This window comes from Juglans regia, chromosome 1 (genome assembly GCF_001411555.2).
Source record: "Juglans regia cultivar Chandler chromosome 1, Walnut 2.0, whole genome shotgun sequence".
NCBI classification, from domain to species: domain Eukaryota; kingdom Viridiplantae; phylum Streptophyta; class Magnoliopsida; order Fagales; family Juglandaceae; genus Juglans; species Juglans regia.
Window position 1 is genome coordinate 25,050,510 of NC_049901.1, and position 21,069 is coordinate 25,071,578.

A 21,069-nucleotide genomic window follows, 5' to 3' on the forward strand; every position below is an offset into this window, starting at 1 on the left:
AAGAGTGTGATGACTAATCCAATGTAGACTTTAAGTTTTGAATAGTTAGTTAAAAGTAAAAAAATTACATATTCTTTAAAATTTGAAGAATAAAATAGCCAATCCAATACCAATGCTCTAAACCCACAAAATCTTGCCAGCTCTCTATCTCTCCCCCAATTGTAGCATCTGAGTTCCACGCGCTATTTCCCCGCCTGGGAAACCTCTTCAAATTTTCGCAAACCCAAAACCCCGCCACAGTCCCCTCCACATTCACTATAAAGCAGTGTCACCACGCGCTAGCTTCTTCACTTCTCCATTATTCCGTGTTTTACACGGGAAAATAACCACGTGAGTCGAGGCTCTCCTCATTCCGCTATAATATCCTTGCCGGGCACGACTCTCTCTGTGGCACGAGTGCTCTGCTGCCGTACACCTGTAAGATAAGGATAGAGAGAGAATGTAACAGCGAAACTTTAGAGAGAGAAAGTGCTTTCCATTTTCTTTAGGAGAGAGAAAGTGAAAAGAGCGAGGAGATCTGATCGAAATTTCTCAAAAGGTTACCGAGAGCGCCAAACCCTACTCTTCCTGTAATCCCTAACTCTTAAACTCTCTCTCTCTTTCCCCTTCTCTCATCCTATCTTTCTTCGTTTATGTCTGTATTTGAGTGTGCGTTGGAGCTACGATTGGTGGTTTTTGGGAAAAAGCCCTAATTAGGTTTGTTCATTTCTGTGGTGTGGGAAGGGAGAAACCAGTGTTTATTTGTTTGTTTGTTTATTTTTCGTTGGGTTGGTGAAATTAGGGTTTTTTTTGTATTTTTGGTGGAGAGCAAAACCCTAAGGGTGAAGGGATTATTGCAAGATTTCGGGACTTGTGCTTTGAGGAGGTTAGGGTTTTGAATGTATGGCTTCGGGGCCTATAGTTGGAGATGGGCCTAGAGAGAGGCAGAGGTACACGGAGAGCAAGGTCTATACTAGAAAATCTTTCAAAGGACTCAAGAAAAACGCTGCCACCGCTATCGCCACCGATGTGAATACAAACATCGATGCGGCTGCTGCGGCCACCACCACCAACGAGGACGACATCAACAATAACAAAGATGAAAACAACAAGGACTGTAAGGACAACAAGGAGGTAAATAGGGACAACAATGATAAGAACGAGAGTAAAGAGTCTGCTGGGCCACTGGAACCGACGGTGTTAGCACCGGAGGGCGGGAATTCGACTCAAAAACAGCTCCTTTCAAGGCTTGATGCGGTGTCCAATGACTCGTCGAATCTCAACCGACAACAGGAGCAAGAAGTTGCAGTGCCGGGCACTCGGGATGAGCCTTTGGGGAATGGGGCGGTGAAGCCGGGATTTGAGAATAGGGTTAAGATCCATTTGGCGACAAGATCAAAGCAGGAGATGAGGGGGCTTCGGAGAAAGTTAGAGAGTGAGCTGGATATGGTCAGGAGTTTGGTGAAGAAGATTGAAGGCACGCAGGGACAAATTACTGGATATAGTCACTCTCATATGTCGACCAATGATGGGGTGGACAATGGTGGCAGTGGAGCCAAGCGAGTTCACTCAGAGGTGGCTTCTATTGGTGTCGGTGTCAGTGTCCCTCGTGAGGTGAACAGGCCTTTGCACCAATTGAGCATATCAGTGTTGGAGAATAGTCAGGGTGTGAGTGAAAATATGGAGAAAGAGAAGCGAACGCCAAAGGCAAACCAGTTTTATCGAAATTCAGAGTTTTTGCTTGCGAAGGACAAGTTTCCACCCGTGGAGAGTAACAAGAAGTCAAAATCAAATGGGAAGAAGCACGGTGGGGGAGAATTGGGACATAGGTTTTGGATGGGAACCAAATTTTTTAAGAGCTGCACTTCTTTGCTTGAGAAATTGATGAAGCACAAGCATGGGTGGGTATTTAATACTCCTGTGGATACAGAAGGTCTTGGCTTGCACGATTATTTTACCATTATCAGGCATCCAATGGACTTGGGTACGGTCAAATCGAGGCTGAACAAGAATTGGTACAAGTCTCCAAAGGAATTCGCGGAGGATGTGAGACTTACGTTTCGGAATGCTATGACCTATAACCCAAAGGGGCAAGACGTTCATATAATGGCGGAGCAGCTGTTGAAGATATTTGAGGACAGGTGGGCTATAATAGAGTCTGATTATAATCGAGAGATGAGGTATGCAATGGATTATGGGGTGGGCCTTCCTACACCTACGTCAAGAAAGGCTCCTCCATTCCCACCTCCACCTCTTGATATGAGAAGGATTTTGGATAGGTCAGAGTCTATGACTAACCCCATTGATCCCAAGTTGAAGCCCATAAGTACTACTCCTTCGGCTCGGACCCCTGCTCCTAAGAAGCCTAAGGCGAAAGATCCTCATAAAAGGGATATGACTTATGATGAAAAACAGAAGCTGAGCACAAACCTTCAGAATTTACCTTCAGATAAGCTTGATGCAATTGTACAGATTATTAAGAAGAGGAACACAGGGCTATGCCAAGATGATGAGGAGATTGAAGTAGACATTGATAGTGTGGATGCTGAGACTCTCTGGGAGCTTGATAGGTTTGTAACCAACTATAAGAAGAGGTTGAGCAAGCACAAGAGAAAAGCTGAACTTGCTATTCAAGCCCGAGCAAAAGCCGAGCAGAGTGTCCAGGAGAAGGTAAAATCTTGCAACACGTTCTAACTTCTTTTTCTTTAAATTTTAGTTTTTATTTATTTATTTATTTTTTTGGAATTGTTGTCCCAATCATTTTGTGGGCTTGAGATTTGCATTTTTTTTTTAAAAAATTACCCCATGTGCAAAGGGTCACTACGTAATGATCCATCCATTACCTATTCCATCTATTGACTGACGGAGATGGTCTGATTGTTGAGGTGCAAATCAATGTGATGCCATGCACACGATAAAAAGGATTAAACCCTTAACCCCCAAAGTTACTTAATAACCAAACAGTCTAAACAGAGGCTTACCAAATGAAACTAACTGGTGAGAGAGGGCATTAACATTGCCTTTTTACAACATTTACCATTACCAGTGAGAACCCAAAGAAAAGGAGGAAATAAATGCAAAAAGAAAGAGAAGCCCAACCACTTTGCAGGGAAACTAAGAAAATCAGAGAGAGGTTGAGAGCAATAACCTTCCCTCCTTTGATTCCCACTGCGATCGAACAGTGTGTTTGTGGAGGCAGCAGATTTCTAACACGATTCACAGTCCAAGGAAAGAGGATTTCAATTTGGGCATTTTGATTTGGGGAGTTGCTGGGGATTTCAGGGCTTGAGGGGTTTTGGTGAGAGAGGGCTGATTTGGGGGTTATCTTTTTCTTTTTTCCTTTTTTTTTTTTTTTTTTTTTTTTTTCCACTGGGCTTGCTGAGATAGCATTTCATGTGTGCTTGTTGACATTGTCATATCTGTAGTCAGCTCATATCTATTAGTTGATAGGTGGAATATGTTACGGAAGGGGTCCTTCTACAGTGACCCTTAGAAATCCTTACTATTGCCTAATTCTTTATTTCTTATTTTCCTTACAGATTCAGGTGCCAGCTGCGGCAGAGGTACCAAATGAAAACCAAGCAGGTAAAACTTTTATAAATGTGGGAGTTGAATCCATTGATACATTGACTACTTGCATAACTTGAAACATCTTTCCCATTGTGAACAGATGAAAGAAATGTTCCCACTTTGTCACCCATACAAGGGGAAAAACAAGTGGGCAATGGGAGTAGGTCAAGTAGTTCAAGCAGCTCTAGTAGTGATTCTGGATCCTCTTCTAGTGGTACTTGATATACTTCTAACTTTTTTTTTTAATATTCATGATATCCTTGTTTGTTATATTTTTGGGCTTTTAGCTATATGATTTCTTGTTGTGAGACAAGCTTTTCTCTAATATATATTTGTTGTTGCAGACTCTGATAGTGACACTTCATCAGCATCTGGATCCGACGTAGGGTCACCAAGGACCTAAGTGCATTTTGTGTAGGTATGATTATGTCCACTCATTTTGTCTCAAAGCTTGTGTAGTTTATCTTCCTCATCTTGCCTGTTTGCTGTCTCCATTTTTTGACTAAATGGTTTTTTTAAATTGTATTTTGAAGTTCTGAAATTATTTGGAAATTACGATGCTTATTTACAATTTTGCTTACATGTCAGATTTTCTGCCGTTGAATTACACATTCATAACTTTTTAGTACTTGAAACATTTAGGTCAATTTTAGTTATTTATTCAGCAAAACATCAATTTATTGCTCATAACTTATAAAAAAAAAGTTATTGCTCACATTACAGCTTTATAAAAAAACAAAAAGGTTACTGCTCATGTTGGAGTACATATTGTGTAATCATGAAATTGGGGAGATATTACATTATGCATTACAAACACATATCTGTAGGATTTCATCGATTGCTACAACTTTAGGTGCATTAATGTTACATGTAAGTTCTAGATATAGCTTGCTTATAATGGAAGCTGGGTTATGTCCCAACCTGGACAACCATGTTTTTTATGAGGGCAGTGGCGGCATCCAAGACAAGATTTATCGTTGGTTTTAATGGTTAAATACTAGAATAGTCCCCATGAAACTCTTAGGGGTTGGCTCAAGTGGTAAAGCTCTTGGTCTTAGTGGTATGCTCTCTCTAGGTCTAAGGTTCGAATCCTATTGGGTGCAAACAATTTCTACGGGCCATCAAATTGGGGGAACTTCCCTTTGAATTACCTGAGGTGCATTTGCAGAAAATTCCTTTCTGAGGGCTATGCACCCTTGGATTAGTTGAAACTTTGTTTTTGAACACCCGATGCCAATAAAAGAAAAAGTCCCCATAGTTTGGCCTTTACACATATTAGACCCTAATCTTTAATTTTTAAATTTTTTCATCCCTCTACTTCCAATTTCAATTGTTTGATCCTTCCGTTATGGATTTGTTAGACCCACTAATGGAGCCCCAATCATGTGGCTTACGAGCCACATAATTGCCAATCAAAATGGACTACGTGTACCTTTTACGTGACACTATAAATAAGAACTGAAAAAATGAAAAATATTTAAAAATAAGGTAGAAACTAAAAAATGTCTAAGTTTGTAAAGAAAAATTAAAAAAATACCTGATCAAAAGCTCCTTTCTCACTAGGCCCATATCCACTTGGGGCGTGGCCACCATTATAGAGAAACAGGGCCATGATCATCTCATATCTCTTTTTTAAATTTTCTTATATTTAAACTAAAGGTCTTTTATGATTTTCTATTGAAAATATTTTTCGTTCTTGATATTATATTTTGTGTGACACATCTAGGGTACATGTGGTTAAATATGGAAAATAGCGCATTTTTATTGGCGACGGTGTGGCTTATGAGCCACATGGTAGGGGCTACATTAGTGGGTCGGTTAGATTTATTATGAAAGATCAAAATGACCAAAGTTGAGAGTATAAGGATGAAAATTTTCAAAATTAAAGATTTGGGACTAATTTGTTTAAAGGCCAAAGCATAGAGACTATTTTAGTATTTAATCCAAAATTTAACCCCCAGGGGTTGGCTTAATTGGTAAAGGCCTTGGTCTTGGTAGTAGGAGTGGGTGACGGGGGCATCGTCCTCCACCACCCTGTGTCTACTGCCCTGGCTTCGTCTGGGCGATGCAAGCAACTCCACCAGCCCAATGTTGGGGCGCGGGGGCCCCTGCCCACGAGGAAAAGAGGGTGCGGGGCCGGGCACGGCCCAAGCCCAGCCCCCTCCACACCAGCACCTTAAGCCCAACCCAATATAATATATATATATTTTTTTATAATCGTGGGTGTCCGGACTAGCTTGAGCGCACCTCGACTAATCCCACAGGGTCCTAAAGCTAATGACCGGATAAACCTCCAGTGGCCCTAAGGGGACTCGAACTGGTGATCATCGGGGAGCAAACCGAAGGTTGGACCAGCTAAGCTACCCCACAGGGTTATATATATATATTTGTTACCAAAATGACTTCGCTTTAGTAATGAATATTTAAAAAAAAAAGGCGGAAACATCGTTATTTTGGGTTGGGTTGGGGGGGTGTTAAGTTAATCCTAATTCCGCCCTCTCCCCCCGAACATTCTCTTCTCTCTTCAGTCTTCCCCTCTTTCCTTCTTGCAGTCGTCGTGGCCCGTGTCCTCTTCTTCTCAGTCTCTCAGGTCCTCTCTCCCTCTTGCAGTCGATGTATATTGTGTTGGTTTTTGTATCTGCCAGTTTAGGTTTTATTTTTCTTCTTTTTTCCGTCATTCCAATTCGATGTGTATTGTTGTGGATTTGATTTGTATTTTGTAACTTTGTTCATTGTTGTGTTGTGGTATTTTGTAACTTTGTTGGTTTGTTCATTGTTTCCAATTCAATGTTGTTTTTTGTTTTTGTGGTATTTTGTAACCATGTTCATTTACACTGTGTTTGAATATTTTTTTCCCGGAGGGTACAACTGTGGATAGGGGGTGGACGAACCATGGGTCCGCCTCTCCCCCCCCCCCCCAAAAAAAAAAAATGCGGGTTTGGGGTGCAGGTAGCACCCTTACTTGGTGGTATGCTCCCTCAAGGTTTAAGGTTTGAATCCTCTTGGGTGCAAACAATTCTTAAGGGCTATTGGACGAGGATTTTTCCCTTGATTTATCTGAGGTGCACTTGCGCGAAACTCCTTGTTGAGGGCCCTGTGCACCCTTGGTATTAGTCGGGATGCTGTTCTTTGACACTTGGTTTAAATTTAAAAAAAAAAGTATTTAATCCAAATTTAATATGAGATCCAGCTAGGCAATGAGACAGAGACCAAGACAACATCTACTTAATTGACAAATCTTGCCAATTATGTTGTTCCTCTTTCCATTGAAGATGGAAATAAGAGGGTTAGAATTGAAGTGCGGGTGGAGCATAGGTCTCTTGGATGTGTGTTCTCCATGAGGTTTTTCCATCAGTAGAGCTTTGGGTGAGAGAGAGGTTGCTAATAACTTTCTCAAAATTTGTTTTTTTAGTTGTTAACATGCAGGGTGATAAATTGTTTTATATAACAAATATTTTATTATTATATTATATTATTATATTAAATTTGAAATATTAAAATTTATCTTTTACTCTTCATGAGATATAACACTTAACAAAGTTTTGTATTCAATATATATTTGTCAATATGTTTTGAAAGTGGTATATAGGTGTTAAATCCCACTTAGGTTGTATATTATGTAGAATTGAGTTTTAGGAGTTATTTTAGAGAGTGCCAAGTGTTCTTGTGAATAGTACTTTTGGAGTATAATGTAAAGGTGGCTAATGTTTTCCCTAAGTTGTGACAAATGGTATAAGAGTTAATCTAGTAATGCCGTATGGTTTCAGGGCATTGTGGTGTAACTTGGGTCTTGATGAACACGTTATAGATTTGGGTTGGGGAGATTTTAACATCCCAAGTTCATATTGATGTGTTCAAAATCTCGCAATTTGTGTAGGGATTGTGAAGGCATTGCAAGGATGCAAAGCCTACAATGATTATGTACGAGGTGGAACTAAGTTTAGTTGTGATTCCATACAACTTCAGTTGTACCTGTGACTAGTATTTGGGGTATAGTGCATGTGGTTAGTGCCTTACTCTAAGTCTTAACAAATTGTTTTTGGCTTGTGTGATGGTGTAAATGGGGAGGAACAGTGTGCCATTCTGTCATTTTGGTCCCAAATTGATGCTGATTCAATCCTACTGAAATTGATTTATATTGGCATGCCATTTAGATTCCATTCATCCCAAAGTGAGCACGACTTGGAGTCCAAGACAAGCCCAACGGATTTCTTATCTGGTTTCTCTGAGATGACGAATGGTTGTTGAAGAAGGGGAGTGGGTTAGTATGGGTTCTTCTATGGAGTTAGTCATAGAATCTAAATCCTTTACAATGGTGAAGGAGGGGACTATGTTGGTCATTATTGAAAGGAGTCGAAGGGTGATATCTAAGTTGGTTCTAGGCTCAACAACAGTATAGTGGCTGGCCAAGGCCATGGAAGAGTGCACTAAGGATGTGAAACAAGATTTTTTCCCCACTATCTGGGAAGGTAGACGCAGCTTCACGGTGCATCGCTGCTAGAATGCTCAAGGACTTTATATGGCGGTGGAGGAGTATGGTGGTGGTGGGAGGAAGAATTTTATTTTCATTCCTAAAGAGGGGGGGTTAGTGGCTGGAAAAGGATGGGGGAGGTGTTGCGTGATTTTTCCTTTAGCAAGAGAGGAAGTGACAGCTTAAAAGGACATGGTGGTGCAGAGAGGGAGAACTTGGAGGTGCATAAAGACCTAAGTACATCCTCGGTGGCAAGGTGATCCTATGTGGCAGCTCTAAAGACAGGTCATGCTTTGAGGATTCAGAGTGTGGGGGGTCCTCAGGACCATCTTGTCGAGATGCACAATTCTTTAAAGCATATGGAAACCCAACTTGTCGAGTTGAAGGCAACAATAGCTTTCTTGTCTACAAAAATAGACTGGCTTTCAGCTGGAGGCAACAGGGTGGTAAGAAACAAGATAGGCCTAAATCTTTTAAACTCAGAAAAAGAAAAACGAAAGATTAGATTCGGTCCTATCCCTATAACCAAATCCAGGAGAGTATGGCGGGTCAAAAGGAAATTTGTGTTATTTGAAGCATGGTCTACATCGGGTATTGGCGTAAAGACATCAGTAATGGGATGTCATTCGCCTTGTGTAACAATGGATAGTCCAATAGTCGTTATTATACCCTTGGTCTTTGAAGAAACTATGGCTCCCTCGTCAGAGTTGAAAGAAAAGAGTGTACAGCCAAGGTTTGAAGGAGATGTAGGATCCGCAATCACCCCAGAGGTGAAGGGACTTGCTGTCACCCTAGAATCTCCAATGGGGACCCCGATACCGTTGGAGAGAACCAATGGAGTTACTGGAGAACCAATGGGTTTGGTGCTGGTGCCATGTGTAGAGGAATGTCTAGAGTCGGGAGTACAGTTGGATACTGTGTCTGGGGATATTGTGGCTCCTTTGGTCTCTCTTCCTCCAATAGAGGATTGGATTCTGCCTAAAGTTAACGAGATTCAGCAGTTTGTGGGAATTTCACATGGAGGATGTGAAGACCAATCTAAAGAACTAATTATTGCAATTGAGGCAAGCTACGCGCTTGAGACCAAATCAAGTTTCAAGAAAAGCAGAGAGTTACAACGTCTTTTTTTAACTATCAACTACGACGCTAAGGGTGGTAGCTCTATTAGATGGAAGTCTAAAGGGAGGGCATTGTGAAGACTGGAATCAAGGTGTTGGAGTTGGTGTTTGGGTAGAGTTTTAGTTCTACGGGAAACAAAGGGTTGGGGTCGGGTCTGGTGTATTTTGAGTTTTTTTTTTTTTTTTTGGGCTTGGGTCATTTTGGGCAGGGTGTTTTCTTGTATACATTCAGTGTACTTGGTTTCTACTTTTGATATATACAATATTTTTACTTATAAAAAAAAAAAAAGATTCCATTAATTGTAGTACAAAATTGAAATCTTGACCTGGTCAATTATTTGAGACTTTCTATCAGTCTGGTTCTGACTAGAAGTTTGGAAAGTCTTGAATGATTCATTGTGGCATGCCATATCCAGGACAAGTGCAAAATTAAAATGTGAAATCTGTTTGAGGTTTGATTATTCAATCAGTGTTGAGTGGTGCTAGGAGCACTGGCTAGTGAACTACTATCTATATAAGAAGACTGAATTAAAACCTATTATTAGGTGGTGGTGGGCTTTGGTTTGAGCAAAGGATGGTAATTATGCTGTTAAAGTGGAAGACATTGAATTATGTTCTTGTCCTAGTGATAGGTTTGGAGTGCTCCTACCACATGGAAAAATAGAAGTTCATCTAATCATCTAAAATTGAGATTTATGCTTTTGGGATCCTCTTTTAATTTGTATCAATGTTCTTGGAAAATTGTCGATCGTTGAGAAGGTTTTTATCTCTACTACTGCATATGGCAATGAAGTAAAACTAGTACTAGTCATCTTGGAATTGAGTAGAAGTTGATCGACTGATTCCCCTCTTACACATGCAACACCGATCAATTGCATCGATATGTCTGTTCCTTGGATTCTTCTGGTGAGAATCTTTCCTACTGAGGCTGCCAAGCCAAAAGCGCAGCTCTTCAAGGTACCTTGGTCTGATAGATACTTTCCCAAGGAATAGTGTATACTGGATTAAAGAATGCAGTAAAGGCATCTATTTCCCAGTCACAAGACGCCCTTATATAAGGTAAAAGTCTACTGAGGGAGACTACTATAGTTTTCAAATGGTCCGGAACATAAAAGCATCCTTAGCACTATAACACTGTACACATCTGGGAAAGCTTCCTTGACAGCACTAACTACCACGTCACAAATCATGTCAGAATTAATTCTGGCTCCATTTCTCACTTCAAATCTAGTATTCTCAGAAAACTTCTCGACCATTTCTTATGATTTTCTCAATCCCATCACATAGGGTCCTTGGACTTTCTTAGAACACCATCCTTGACACAAACATCTGTATAGAGTCGATTGACCTCCACAAAACCTCTCTCATGCTTCGCTACCAAAGGCATTTCCCCAAAATGACATTTTTTTTTATCGGTAACCAAAATGATTTTAACCTCTGTTGGACTATGGTTTTTAATAGGTTAGTGCCTAGAATTAAGGTTTAACAAGGCCGAATCCATTTTCTAACAAGAATAGTCAATAGAACTCAAGAAAAATTAGGTACCTTTGTTGTACAAGGATTCCTCTTTACTAATCAGATGTACAACCCCTAATTATTTGGACAAAGCCTAAATTTTAGGGTTCTCTAAAATTATTTTGCCATCTTTTTCCTATAAAGTTAGAGGAGGTTTAAAAGTTTAGCTTGGGGAAATTCAATTCCTACAAGTAATGTCATTCTACTGTCAGCCATATTTTTTAGGGATGAACTCTATATTTTAGGACTCATTTTCACTTGAAGCTTGCTATAAAAATTTAGGAGCTTATCCAAAATATTTTCTTCAAGGAAACCACGACTTCTTATGAGTTAAAAACCTTATTTTCATTAGGCTTGTTGTAAACCAAGCAAACCAACTTTTCTTTTATAGAGGACCATAAACCCTACTATTCTGACATTTCATCTTGGCCCCCTTGCTGCTGCCCCCCTCTTTAACCTCAAAACTTAATATATGGTTTGTGGAGGTTGGCCCAATGTTTTGAATATCATACCGGACGCTATACCGGCCAAGGCACTGGAACAAAATATTTCGGTACTGATATCGTTTGGTGTACCGTTTCGGGATAGTCGATATATGAATAAATTATATATATAAATTATATTCCAAAATAATAGTTTATATATAAATACATATATATAAATTATAAATAGCCTAGTTTGAGTTGAGGGTCAAAAAATGAGCTTGTAGTTTGAAAAAATGAAAAAAGAAAAAAGTTAAAGGTCGAAATATCGGCCGGTATGAAATATATATAATACCTATACCGAACCAGCGGCATATGCTGGGCGGTATGGTATTTAAAACAGTGGATTGGCTTACTACCACTGTTTATCGAGTGAGGTCCATATCTTGAATGTGATCCCACTCGGACGGCAACGTGAGAAGTTGGAATCTTTGTGATCACCATCACACTTGGCCTAAATGTACGTTGCACACCCAAAAGTTTAAAAGGAAAATGTTTTATGATGTGGGTAAAATGTTTTATTGATGTTTTTCAAAGATAAAAGATGTTTATAATACTTCTTACTGTATGTACTGTTTACTGAGTTTTCAAATCATATTTTTTTTAATGTTTTAAAATTGTCACAAATAACAACTAGGATGAATATGCAGGCCAGAGTCAGTAGAGGAGACAATGGCCTAGTGAAATTAACCTAGGCTATTAGGATATTTGTTTGAATATGGTGAATCTTATTCATTTATTGTTTTGGATTTGAAAGAAACGAGAGGCTTTTTGAGGATAATGAGCGCTCCATGGAAGAGTTTAGGAATTTTTTTTGGAAGACTTTATTTTTGTGGGCCATTGCTTTAGATTTGAATGGCCTCAGCTTCCATGATTTCCTTGTAACTGTTTCTAGTTCTTAAATAGGTGTATTCACATGTATACTTCCAGTGTACCTGGGCTATGCCTACTTTCTTTATCAATGAAATAATTTATTATTTATCAAAAAAAAAAAAAAGTGATAAATAGGTTTGAAGTCGATATTGTGTATAGAATTCATTGCTGGTGATATGAAAAGTGTGAAGTAGCATTCCCAAGCTTTTCAGAAAGGAGGGGCTACATTGAACGATGGCTGGCTCACTAGAAGAGGACGTAATTGTCCAAAGGTGGTAGGATTATTTTGATTAGGAGCACTCTCCTGATTCTATCAAATTTCACCTTGTTAGTTACAAGAAAGTATAATAGAGGTCAATTGGACATAAAAAATAATGTTAGAACAGGATAACAAGTGTATTATGTTGGTCTGATAATGGATAAAGGTGAAAGTCTTCGTATGTTTAATATCTTTTTGTGAAATATGTGCTTTGACTAGTGTGGTTTCTTAAGGGCTTGTTTGGGGAGTAAGATGAGATTAGAATTTTGTGAATAATAGTTACATAGTTTGTGAATAGTAGTGAGATAGTTGGAGTTGAGTATTTTTTGGATTTTGGGAAATGAAAGAAAAAGTTGAATAAAAAATATTATAAAGTTAAAATATTATAATAATATAGTTTTATAACATTATTTTTATTTGGGGATTTAAAAAAGTTGGGATTGTTTTTTATTTTTTATTTGAAAGTTTGAAAAAGTTGTAATGATTAGTTTGAAAATTTTGTATTTGAATTATGTTTGGGAATAAGATGGGATGAGATGAGATGAGTTCAGATGATTGTTTTGTGTCTCATCTAAGGTGCCAAGCCTGCCCTAAACACTCAGGAAGTCCTATCAGGATCTTATAGTTTTCTCGGCTTCTGATTGTTAATAGAACTTGTTTGTATGGTTTTCCAACTAGATTTTGCTGAAGGTTTTTTTGATAATTTTGGAACCAAAAAGCATGTGCTTATTTTTATGTTTTACATTTACAGCACAGTCCATATTTGACAATCGGATAAAGTTCTCATGGTCGCCCAATCTTTGGTTAATTGTAAAACTTTTATACTGCATACCTCTAGGTTTAGCATGGAGGTTTTAATTCTGTTGTTTTTTGTTTCTTGTTTGCTGCCTATGTTGTTTTGTTCTTTTTTGGTGGAATATGGCTAATTTGAATTAATGTTTTAAAACGCTGTAGTTTGAATGGAGAAAAGTCAACAATCAAATGGTTTTTTATTGTGGGATTTTTTCCTTAAATTTTGGTTTGTTTCCTTAATGACTTCTGCAGAACTCCACCTGCTTCCCTCTTTATGCCTTGCATTTGCATATTCTATTGTAAAAATTGGGATTGAAAACCTAAATGCGTTACTTGGATACAGTTCCAGTGATTGCAGATTATTCTATTTCTTATGTTGCAGATCCATGACTTTTGGACTAGATGATCTGCCGTGGAGTAATTGGAAGCTTTCGAGATGATGGATTTGAATCAGATTTAGTGTACAGTGAAAGCATTTTGAAGGCCAGAAGCCATCTTTACCATTGTGGGGGTGGGTTTGTATTTCTTGAGGTTGCTAGAACTATTGCTTCATTATCTACACATGGTGCTATTCGTCTAGTCTCAAATTTGTATAATATTTGTAGAATATGTTGAAAGTTAGATGTAGTGGGTTTGTTTTTGTGGAGCATATGTAGATTGCTAACTAACGCTGCTCATCTAGATTCAGCTACTTATTTTCAGTTTAGTGCCGGTAGAGTCAGGAATCTTTGGTGTTACACAATAGACTTATATGCTGTTATTGGAGTTGATGAAGTCATAATTGCTCCACATACGTTTTCCCTTGTGTTTGTTGGGTAGCTCCATCTCAATCGTCTTGTAAGATTAGTTTCATGCTTTCACTTTTTTTTATCTGATTTTCCCTCATTATTTCTCTTTTATATCTGGTTTGGCTGGAACAATGTGCAGATTTATCTTTATTATTCTCATTTTCTTGTCTATCAAAAGGTTTAGATTTTAGCAGCTGAATGTGGAAATGGTTTGTTCTCTCCCTTGACCATTTCTTTTATTTGACAATTTTGTTAATCGTTTATTCTCTCTCTCTCTCTCTCTCTCTCTCTCTCTCTCTCTATATATATATATATATATATATATATATATATCAAGACAAATGGTTATTGTAATCTGTAGCAGCGTTTTGGTGATTGTAAAATCCCTCTTATCTAAATTAATTTTCCTCCCTTTCTTGGGTAGATCTAGACTAATTCAATCGTAGGCACTCGTGCGCTTTGGATCTCCTTTGTCAGGGGTTTTGCTTATCTGTTCTTGCTGCTTTTGTCAACTCATGTCTCGACCAACCTATGAAAGGTTACAAACCTGTTGTTTCACATGGCTGACACGTGTTGCTTCCCTTGGCAGTCTCGAGTTATCATCTATTCCAATTTATAACTCGTAATGAGTCTTATAGTTGGTAAACTTTGCACTATTTTTAAAAAAGTGGAGTCTAGTTTAAAAAAAAATAATTTTATCATGTTTATTTTGGGTTGGTTATTATGGGCTTTTGGGGCATTATGAGTTTTTTTGTATGTGTTTTTCTTGTATGCGTAAAGTATACTTGGTTACTCCTATTGATATATATATATATATATAATATTTTTATTTATAAAAAAAAAATAATTTTATCATGTAAATCTTAGATTTATTTTTTTAAAAAAATAGTGTGTAAAACTTGTACATACTAAAATTGCGAATGACAATCGATAGTTGTCCTAATGTACATAGTCCATCTGTACATAGTCCATATAGATTACTGCTTTAGCATCATCTCAATATTGCTCCTATGCATCTCATTCTCGATCCCTATATTAGAATAATTTAGGCAGTTACTCCTACTCATGCACCATTACATTTATGATGATGTTTATTGACGATAAAATATGAAGGTTGGGAATAACACTTTCGTCATAACGTTCAAGACCCAGGCTAATAAGATGAGAGTGATGGATGGGTGACCATGGTTGTTTGACAGCTATTTATTGATACTCTAGATCTTCGATGGATTCTCTCAACCAAATCAATGGAAGTTTGAAATGGGCAGGCATTCTCGATCTAGTTTCATAATTTGCCCATGGCATGTGTAGGAGTGTGGGAACCAAATTGGTGGATCTCTAGGGAGGGTGATGGAGGTGAATGTACCTACGGATGGAGTGGGTTGGGGAAAGCATCTTAGAGTGTGAGTTAAACTCCCATTACAGAAGGTGATTGTAAGGGACCGACGAATTAATGTAAATGGAAATAGTGTTTGGGTGAATCTAAAGGACGAAAAACTGCCAAGGATACACTTCAAGTGTGGGAGGATCTTACATGGTGAACTTGGATGTGATGCGAGAGGTTTCAAATGCGAGGTTGAGCAGGTGACTAACTCTTAATTTGGGGTGTGGTTGCATGCAGAAAAAGCTACAAGAAGGAGATCCTATGGAGATTTTCGATATAGGGCCTGGAAGGGAAGCCAACAAAAGGAGAAAGAGGTGTGAGGTTGGGAAGAAGATGAAATGGCAAATTCGAGTAGCACTGTGAGGAGGAAGGAGATGGGTAGGGAGGAGGCTAGTGTGGGAAGTAACGAGGAAGATGAAGTAAGTCATGGAGTAGGAAGAATAAGAGAGAGTTCAAAGGAGAGGGGGGAAGTGGAAAATATGTATTGCTTAGGGGTGGTTCAGACAATGTATGTCGAAGGAAAAAAGGTTGTAACAAAAGATCAAAATGGTGTCCTTGATATGGGGATTGAGAGGAGTCTGGAAAGGGGGGAGGGCTATGGATCAGCAAGTAAAAGGAAGAAGATGGGTTGAGGCTAGTATAGTACAAAATAAGGCTCTGGGCAAGATGAGAAAACATTGGAGGAGTTAGTGAAGTCCAATGTGGTGGCCCTTGAGGGAACAATTGTAAGGGAGGTGGCTCGAGTTCAAGGGGAGAATCATAAGGAGATGAAGGCTATGAACACGGGGAGGTGGAAACGTAGAGCTAGATAAAAAAAGGTAAGCCTTATAAACCCTTTGGTCAATTGAGTTTAAGGAAAAGAAGCCCAAATAGAAGAAGTTATGAGGAAATGGATTATGAGGGATCCAAGAAGTTTAAAAGGGGAAGTGGGAATGATGATGAAGCGTCTATTCATGAAGTGGTAGAGGCTGCTTTAGCAGCCCTGTCAGGGGTAATGAAAATCTTAAGTTGGAATTGTCGGGGTTTGGAAACTCTAGAACAGTTCAGGCCCTTTGCTTGTTAGTAAAGGAAAAGCAACTTGACATAGTCTTCCTCATGGAGACTAAATTAAAAGAGTAATTCTACATACAACCGTGAAGTGCGTAACCGCCGCGTAATTGCTTTGAAAAAAAGTAAGGTCTACTATTAAAAAATTAATTTTTTTCATGTGGGTCCCATGTTTTATTCATTTTTTTCAAAGCGATTACGCGGCGGTTACGCAATTCACGGTTGTAAGTATCTTTTCTCAAATTAAAATACAAAAGAGTAGGAGCCCTGCAAAGAAGGTTGGGTTATGAGGGGTGCATAGTGGTGGAGCCAAGGGGCATGAGTGGTGGCTTGATCATGCTATGGAAAAACGAAGAAGTGGAATTGTGTAACTACTCTCAGTGACACATAAATATCTGGGTTAAGAATGAAAAAGTGGAGCAAAGTGGTTGCTGACAGGTTTTTATGGGAACCCTGACTCGAGAAGGAGGAGCATATCTTGGAATTTGTTAACATCCCTAAACCACCATCAGACACAGGGTGGTGTGCTGTGGGTGAATTCAATGAAATATTGTCCTGGGATGAGAAGTATGGGGGGTAGAGAAAGAAATGAAGGGCAAATGGAGATGTTTAGAAGAGCTCTAGAGGATGGAAGGTTGGCAGACTTTGGATGGAGGGGTAATAAATTCACATGGTGTAATGGTCATGGGGATGAGACTTTTATTAAGGAAAGATTGGATCGTGCTGTTGCAAATTAGACTTGGGTGAACTATAGTGGGGGTGGAAATCTTGGAGGCTTGGTGTTCAAATCACATGCCTCTTTTGCTTACCTATACAATGGCTACTGATGTGATAAGAAACATGAGAAGGAATTTTAAATATGAAGTGAGTTGGGACTTGGAGGAGGAATGTGGAAAAATTGTTGAAAGTGAATGGGGAAGGCATTCTGAAATATCAGGGCACATGAACAAGGTCCAGAAGCAACTAGCTAGATGTAGAAATGCTTTGAGCAAATGGAGCACAAATTCAGTAAAGAAGAGGGGCGAGGCTATCAAAGAGAAGACTGAGTTGTTAAAGTCTTTAAAAGATATTGAAGGGCCTGAACATATAGAAAAATTAAAGATATCAAATGGGGAGTTAGGCCCCTTGTTGGATCAAGAAGATTTATGGTGGAAACAAAGGGCAAAGAGGCATTGATTATAACATGGGGACAGAAATACAAAGTTCTTCCATGCTTGTGCAAACCAGATAAGGAAGAAAAACACTATCAGAATGGTAGTTAATACACAAGGGCATAAAGTAAAGGAAAGTGGAGAGATTGAGGAAGCTTTCTGGAAGTACTTCACAGAGATTTATTCCTCCCCACACCCTATTGCTACTGACTTAGATGGGTGTGTGTTAGCAACTGAGGCAGGGTTATAGAGGAAATGAAAAGGGGTTTGGAATGGAGTTTAGAACTAAAGAGGTGGATGTGGCTTTGAAGTAGATGTCTACAGTAGTACTAGAAAACAATGGGGAAGGAAACCTGTCATGTAGTACTAGAGTTTCTACAGGGTGGAGATATGATCCAAGAATTAAACCACACCCATATAGCTTTGATTCCAAAAGTGAAGACCCTCAAATCTGTTATGGATTTCAGGCCAATTAGTTTTTGCAACGTGCTGTATAAACTAATACCTAAGGTGCTGGCAAACAAAATAAAAAAGGTGTTACATAGAATTATTTCCCCAAACCCAAGTGCCTTTATACTTGGTAGGCTCATCACAGACAATATAATGGTTGCTTTTGAAGTGTTTGCATTCGCTAAAGACAAAGCAAAAAGGGAGGACTGGGAGCATGCCAATTAAATTAAATATGTCAAAGACATATGATAGAGTAGAGTGGCATTTTTTAGAAGCAATGCTGAGAAGACTTGGGTTTGGGGAGAGGATGATTGGTTTGAAAATGAAGTGTGTATCTTCTGTGAGCTATTTTGTGCTGGTTAATGGGAAACCTAGAAATGAAATTTTACCTTCAAGGGGTCTATGGTAAAGAGATCCTCTATCACCTTATCTGTTTATAATATGTGCTGAAGGACTTAGCCAATTTCTTTTTAAATCAGAGATGAATGGGGATATAAAGGGGACTATTGCTACAAGGGGGGATGTAAGATAAACCACCTCTTATTTTCTGATGACTGTCATTTTCAGTAGAGCAAAGAAGGAAGAATGAGCTACTATCTACTCAATCCTTGAGTGTTATGAGAGAGCCTCTGGACAAGTGTTAAATAAGCAAAAGACATCCATTTTTTTCAGTACTAATACAAAGAAAGAAGTGGGAGATGAAATTTTTCATGAAGCTGGGGCAGTCTTGTGTGACAGTTATGAGAAGTACCTGGGTCTCCCTGCAGTGGTTGGAAAGTCAAAATATAATGGCTTTAGGAGTATTAAGGAGGGTGTGGATGAAGATTCAGAACTAGAAGAACAATTTCCTCTCAAAAGCTAGAAAGGAAGTACTTATAAAGTCTGTACTACAAGCCATCCCAATATATACAATGAGTGTCTTCAAATTTCCAAAGAGGCTGTGTACAGAAATTGAAGCAATGATTTCAAGATTTTGGTGGTGTTATAACCAGAAAGAAATAAGGATTCATTGGTGGAAATGGGATAGATTGGGGATTGCAAAAGCTAAGGGTGGCATGGGGAATGCTAAAAGATCCTCAGTCATTTGTTGCCAAAGTGTATAAAGAAAAATACTTAAAAAATTCCCAACTTTTGTAGGCCTCTTGGAAAGTCCACTTCCCAAATTTGGAGAAGTATTTGGTTAGCTTTGCATGTACATAGAGGCGGATTACTATGAATAGTTGGGAATAAAGAGTCTACTACAATATAGGGTCCGAAATGGTTGCCAACACCTACCACTTATTGTGTTCAGTCCCAAGTCAGAATACTCGATGTTGAAGCAGAATTGGAATCTCATTCCCAATTCAACATAGGGTTGAAGACTTCCATTCAAAGTGCTCCATATGGTCCACAGACTTCCATGGAGTTTGAGGACAAGTTGCCCTACTCTAGAAGTATGATCTTGGTTTTAATGCATGGCTGCAAAGGTTGTACAACGAGAGGTCTTTCTGGATATTGGTTTACTTGAAGAGTGTATTCAACGGGTTTTTGCATTCTGATACAACATTGAAGGAATCTGTCAATCAATTTGACAATGCTCTGAAGAAGAAGGTGGAGGTCGAGGCGAAAATTGATTTCAATTCCTTCAACCAAACAATCTCATTTGTACCCCCATTCGACATTGAGAAGTAGTTTGAAATGTTGTATTCAAATGCAAAGTTTAAGGAGGTCCAAAAAGAGGTGTTGGGGATGATTTTATGTAATTGCACACTTGTCAGCATGCAGGGTTGCATTTCTACCTCCGATGTTTTGGATCAAATTTCCATTTATGACCATGTGAAAACAGTTCAGTACTCAATTTAACAAAGACAAATGCAAAGTTGAATGTAAGTTGCGTTGTTTGAGATGAGAGGCATTCTCTCTAGGCATGCATTTAGAGTATGTCATATGGAGAACATTAATGTGCTGCCAGAAAATACGTTTTGGATCGATGGAAAAAGAACTTAAAGAGGAGATACACACTGGTCAAAAGTAGTTTTGATGACTTGCAGGATAATGCAGACACACGGAGGTATGAGCTTGTGGTGAAAAGATGTTTGAAATTAGTGACGTGTGTATCTCCAAGTGATGACCATGTCAATGCATTCCTGCACCATTTAGATGAGTTTGAACATAAACTTGAGGCTTAACACTTGAGTCCGGTTCAACCAAGGTCTAAGAGAACATGGTTGTGAACAAGGGCAAGAAACTATTAAGCCCCCATGTTATCTGGGATAAAGGAAGACCTGCAATGAAAATAACAGTTCCGACTATGGAGAAGGCTGCAACCAAGAGAAAGAAGAAACAAGTAGTAATTGCTTATTAATTGTATATATATTGGACTGCATGGATATTCCTTTCTAATAGGCATGTCTATTTTTATCCTGGAATTTAGGCTTATAGGAAAATCTTTGATGATGTGTCACAATTGTGTGCACTCCTAACATCTCAACTTGGTGCTAGTGTTGACGGTTTTGTTGTTGGAACCCAATATAGTACTGCCATAAAATCAACGCCATTGGGCAATGAGGTGTGAGGCTGTCATTTACCAAACTATTTTTCTTTGTTTAATTGCTACATGGTCAATTATTAATAAATTACTTGGCGTAATTATGCTTGTGTTGTTCTCAAACTGAAGACATGAATGCAAGCTTGTTGTGTGTCATTCTATAGAGAACTCATGGTTGTGGTTGTGGAGTAGTTCGCTAATTGCGGAGTAGTTTGTAGCTTGTTGTGATTCTTTGGTTTTGAGGGCATGTATGAGGTTGAAATTTTAGAGAAGTTGTTGTGTAGCTTCTTGTGAATGTTTGGTTTTTAGGTCATGTCAGTTCGAGAAGAATGTGGAGATGTTGTTGTTAGCATGTTGTGAATGTTTGGTTTTTAGGCCATGTCAGTCTGGGAAGACTGTGGAGATGTTGTGTAGCTTATATAATTTGAAAAATATTATTGGTAGTTTGTTTAGTTGCTGAGCTAGAATGAAAGAAAAATATTTATCGAAATGTATAATTTGAAAGAAAAGGACTGGCAGTATGTTTAGTTGTTGTCTTGTTTGTTTCTTGTGTAGTTGTGTAATTGAAAAAGTTGTTGTCTTCCTGTGGGAAGAGGACTGGTTGGCACTTGTTCAGTTGTTGGGTTTGTGTTTTTCTGCTCCACATTGGTGTTGTGCCTATAT

General features: G+C 38.7%; 1 protein-coding gene across 1 annotated transcript; it reads left to right on the plus strand.

Moving 5' to 3' along the window:
• Positions 1-388: 388 nt before the first annotated feature.
• Positions 389-13,929, plus strand: LOC109000469 (transcription factor GTE4). The gene is made up of 5 exons (XM_035689393.1): positions 389-2,649; positions 3,519-3,564; positions 3,650-3,763; positions 3,894-3,967; positions 13,442-13,929. Exons 1-4 carry the CDS (start codon positions 883-885, stop codon positions 3,950-3,952), a joined length of 1,986 nt encoding a protein of 661 aa, XP_035545286.1. The 5' UTR covers positions 389-882; the 3' UTR covers positions 3,953-3,967; positions 13,442-13,929.
• Positions 13,930-21,069: the final 7,140 nt, after the last annotated feature.

Bases quoted from the DNA above. Each gene is read 5' to 3' on its own strand.
- LOC109000469 (XM_035689393.1), top strand. From the start codon at position 883: ATGGCTTCGGGGCCTATAGTTGGAGATGGGCCTAGAGAGAGGCAGAGG. The intron at 3,565-3,649 runs GTAAAACTTTTA...CATTGTGAACAG, and splicing joins ACCAAATGAAAACCAAGCAG to ATGAAAGAAATGTTCCCACT. The intron at 3,764-3,893 runs GTACTTGATATA...TTGTTGTTGCAG, and splicing joins TTCTGGATCCTCTTCTAGTG to ACTCTGATAGTGACACTTCA.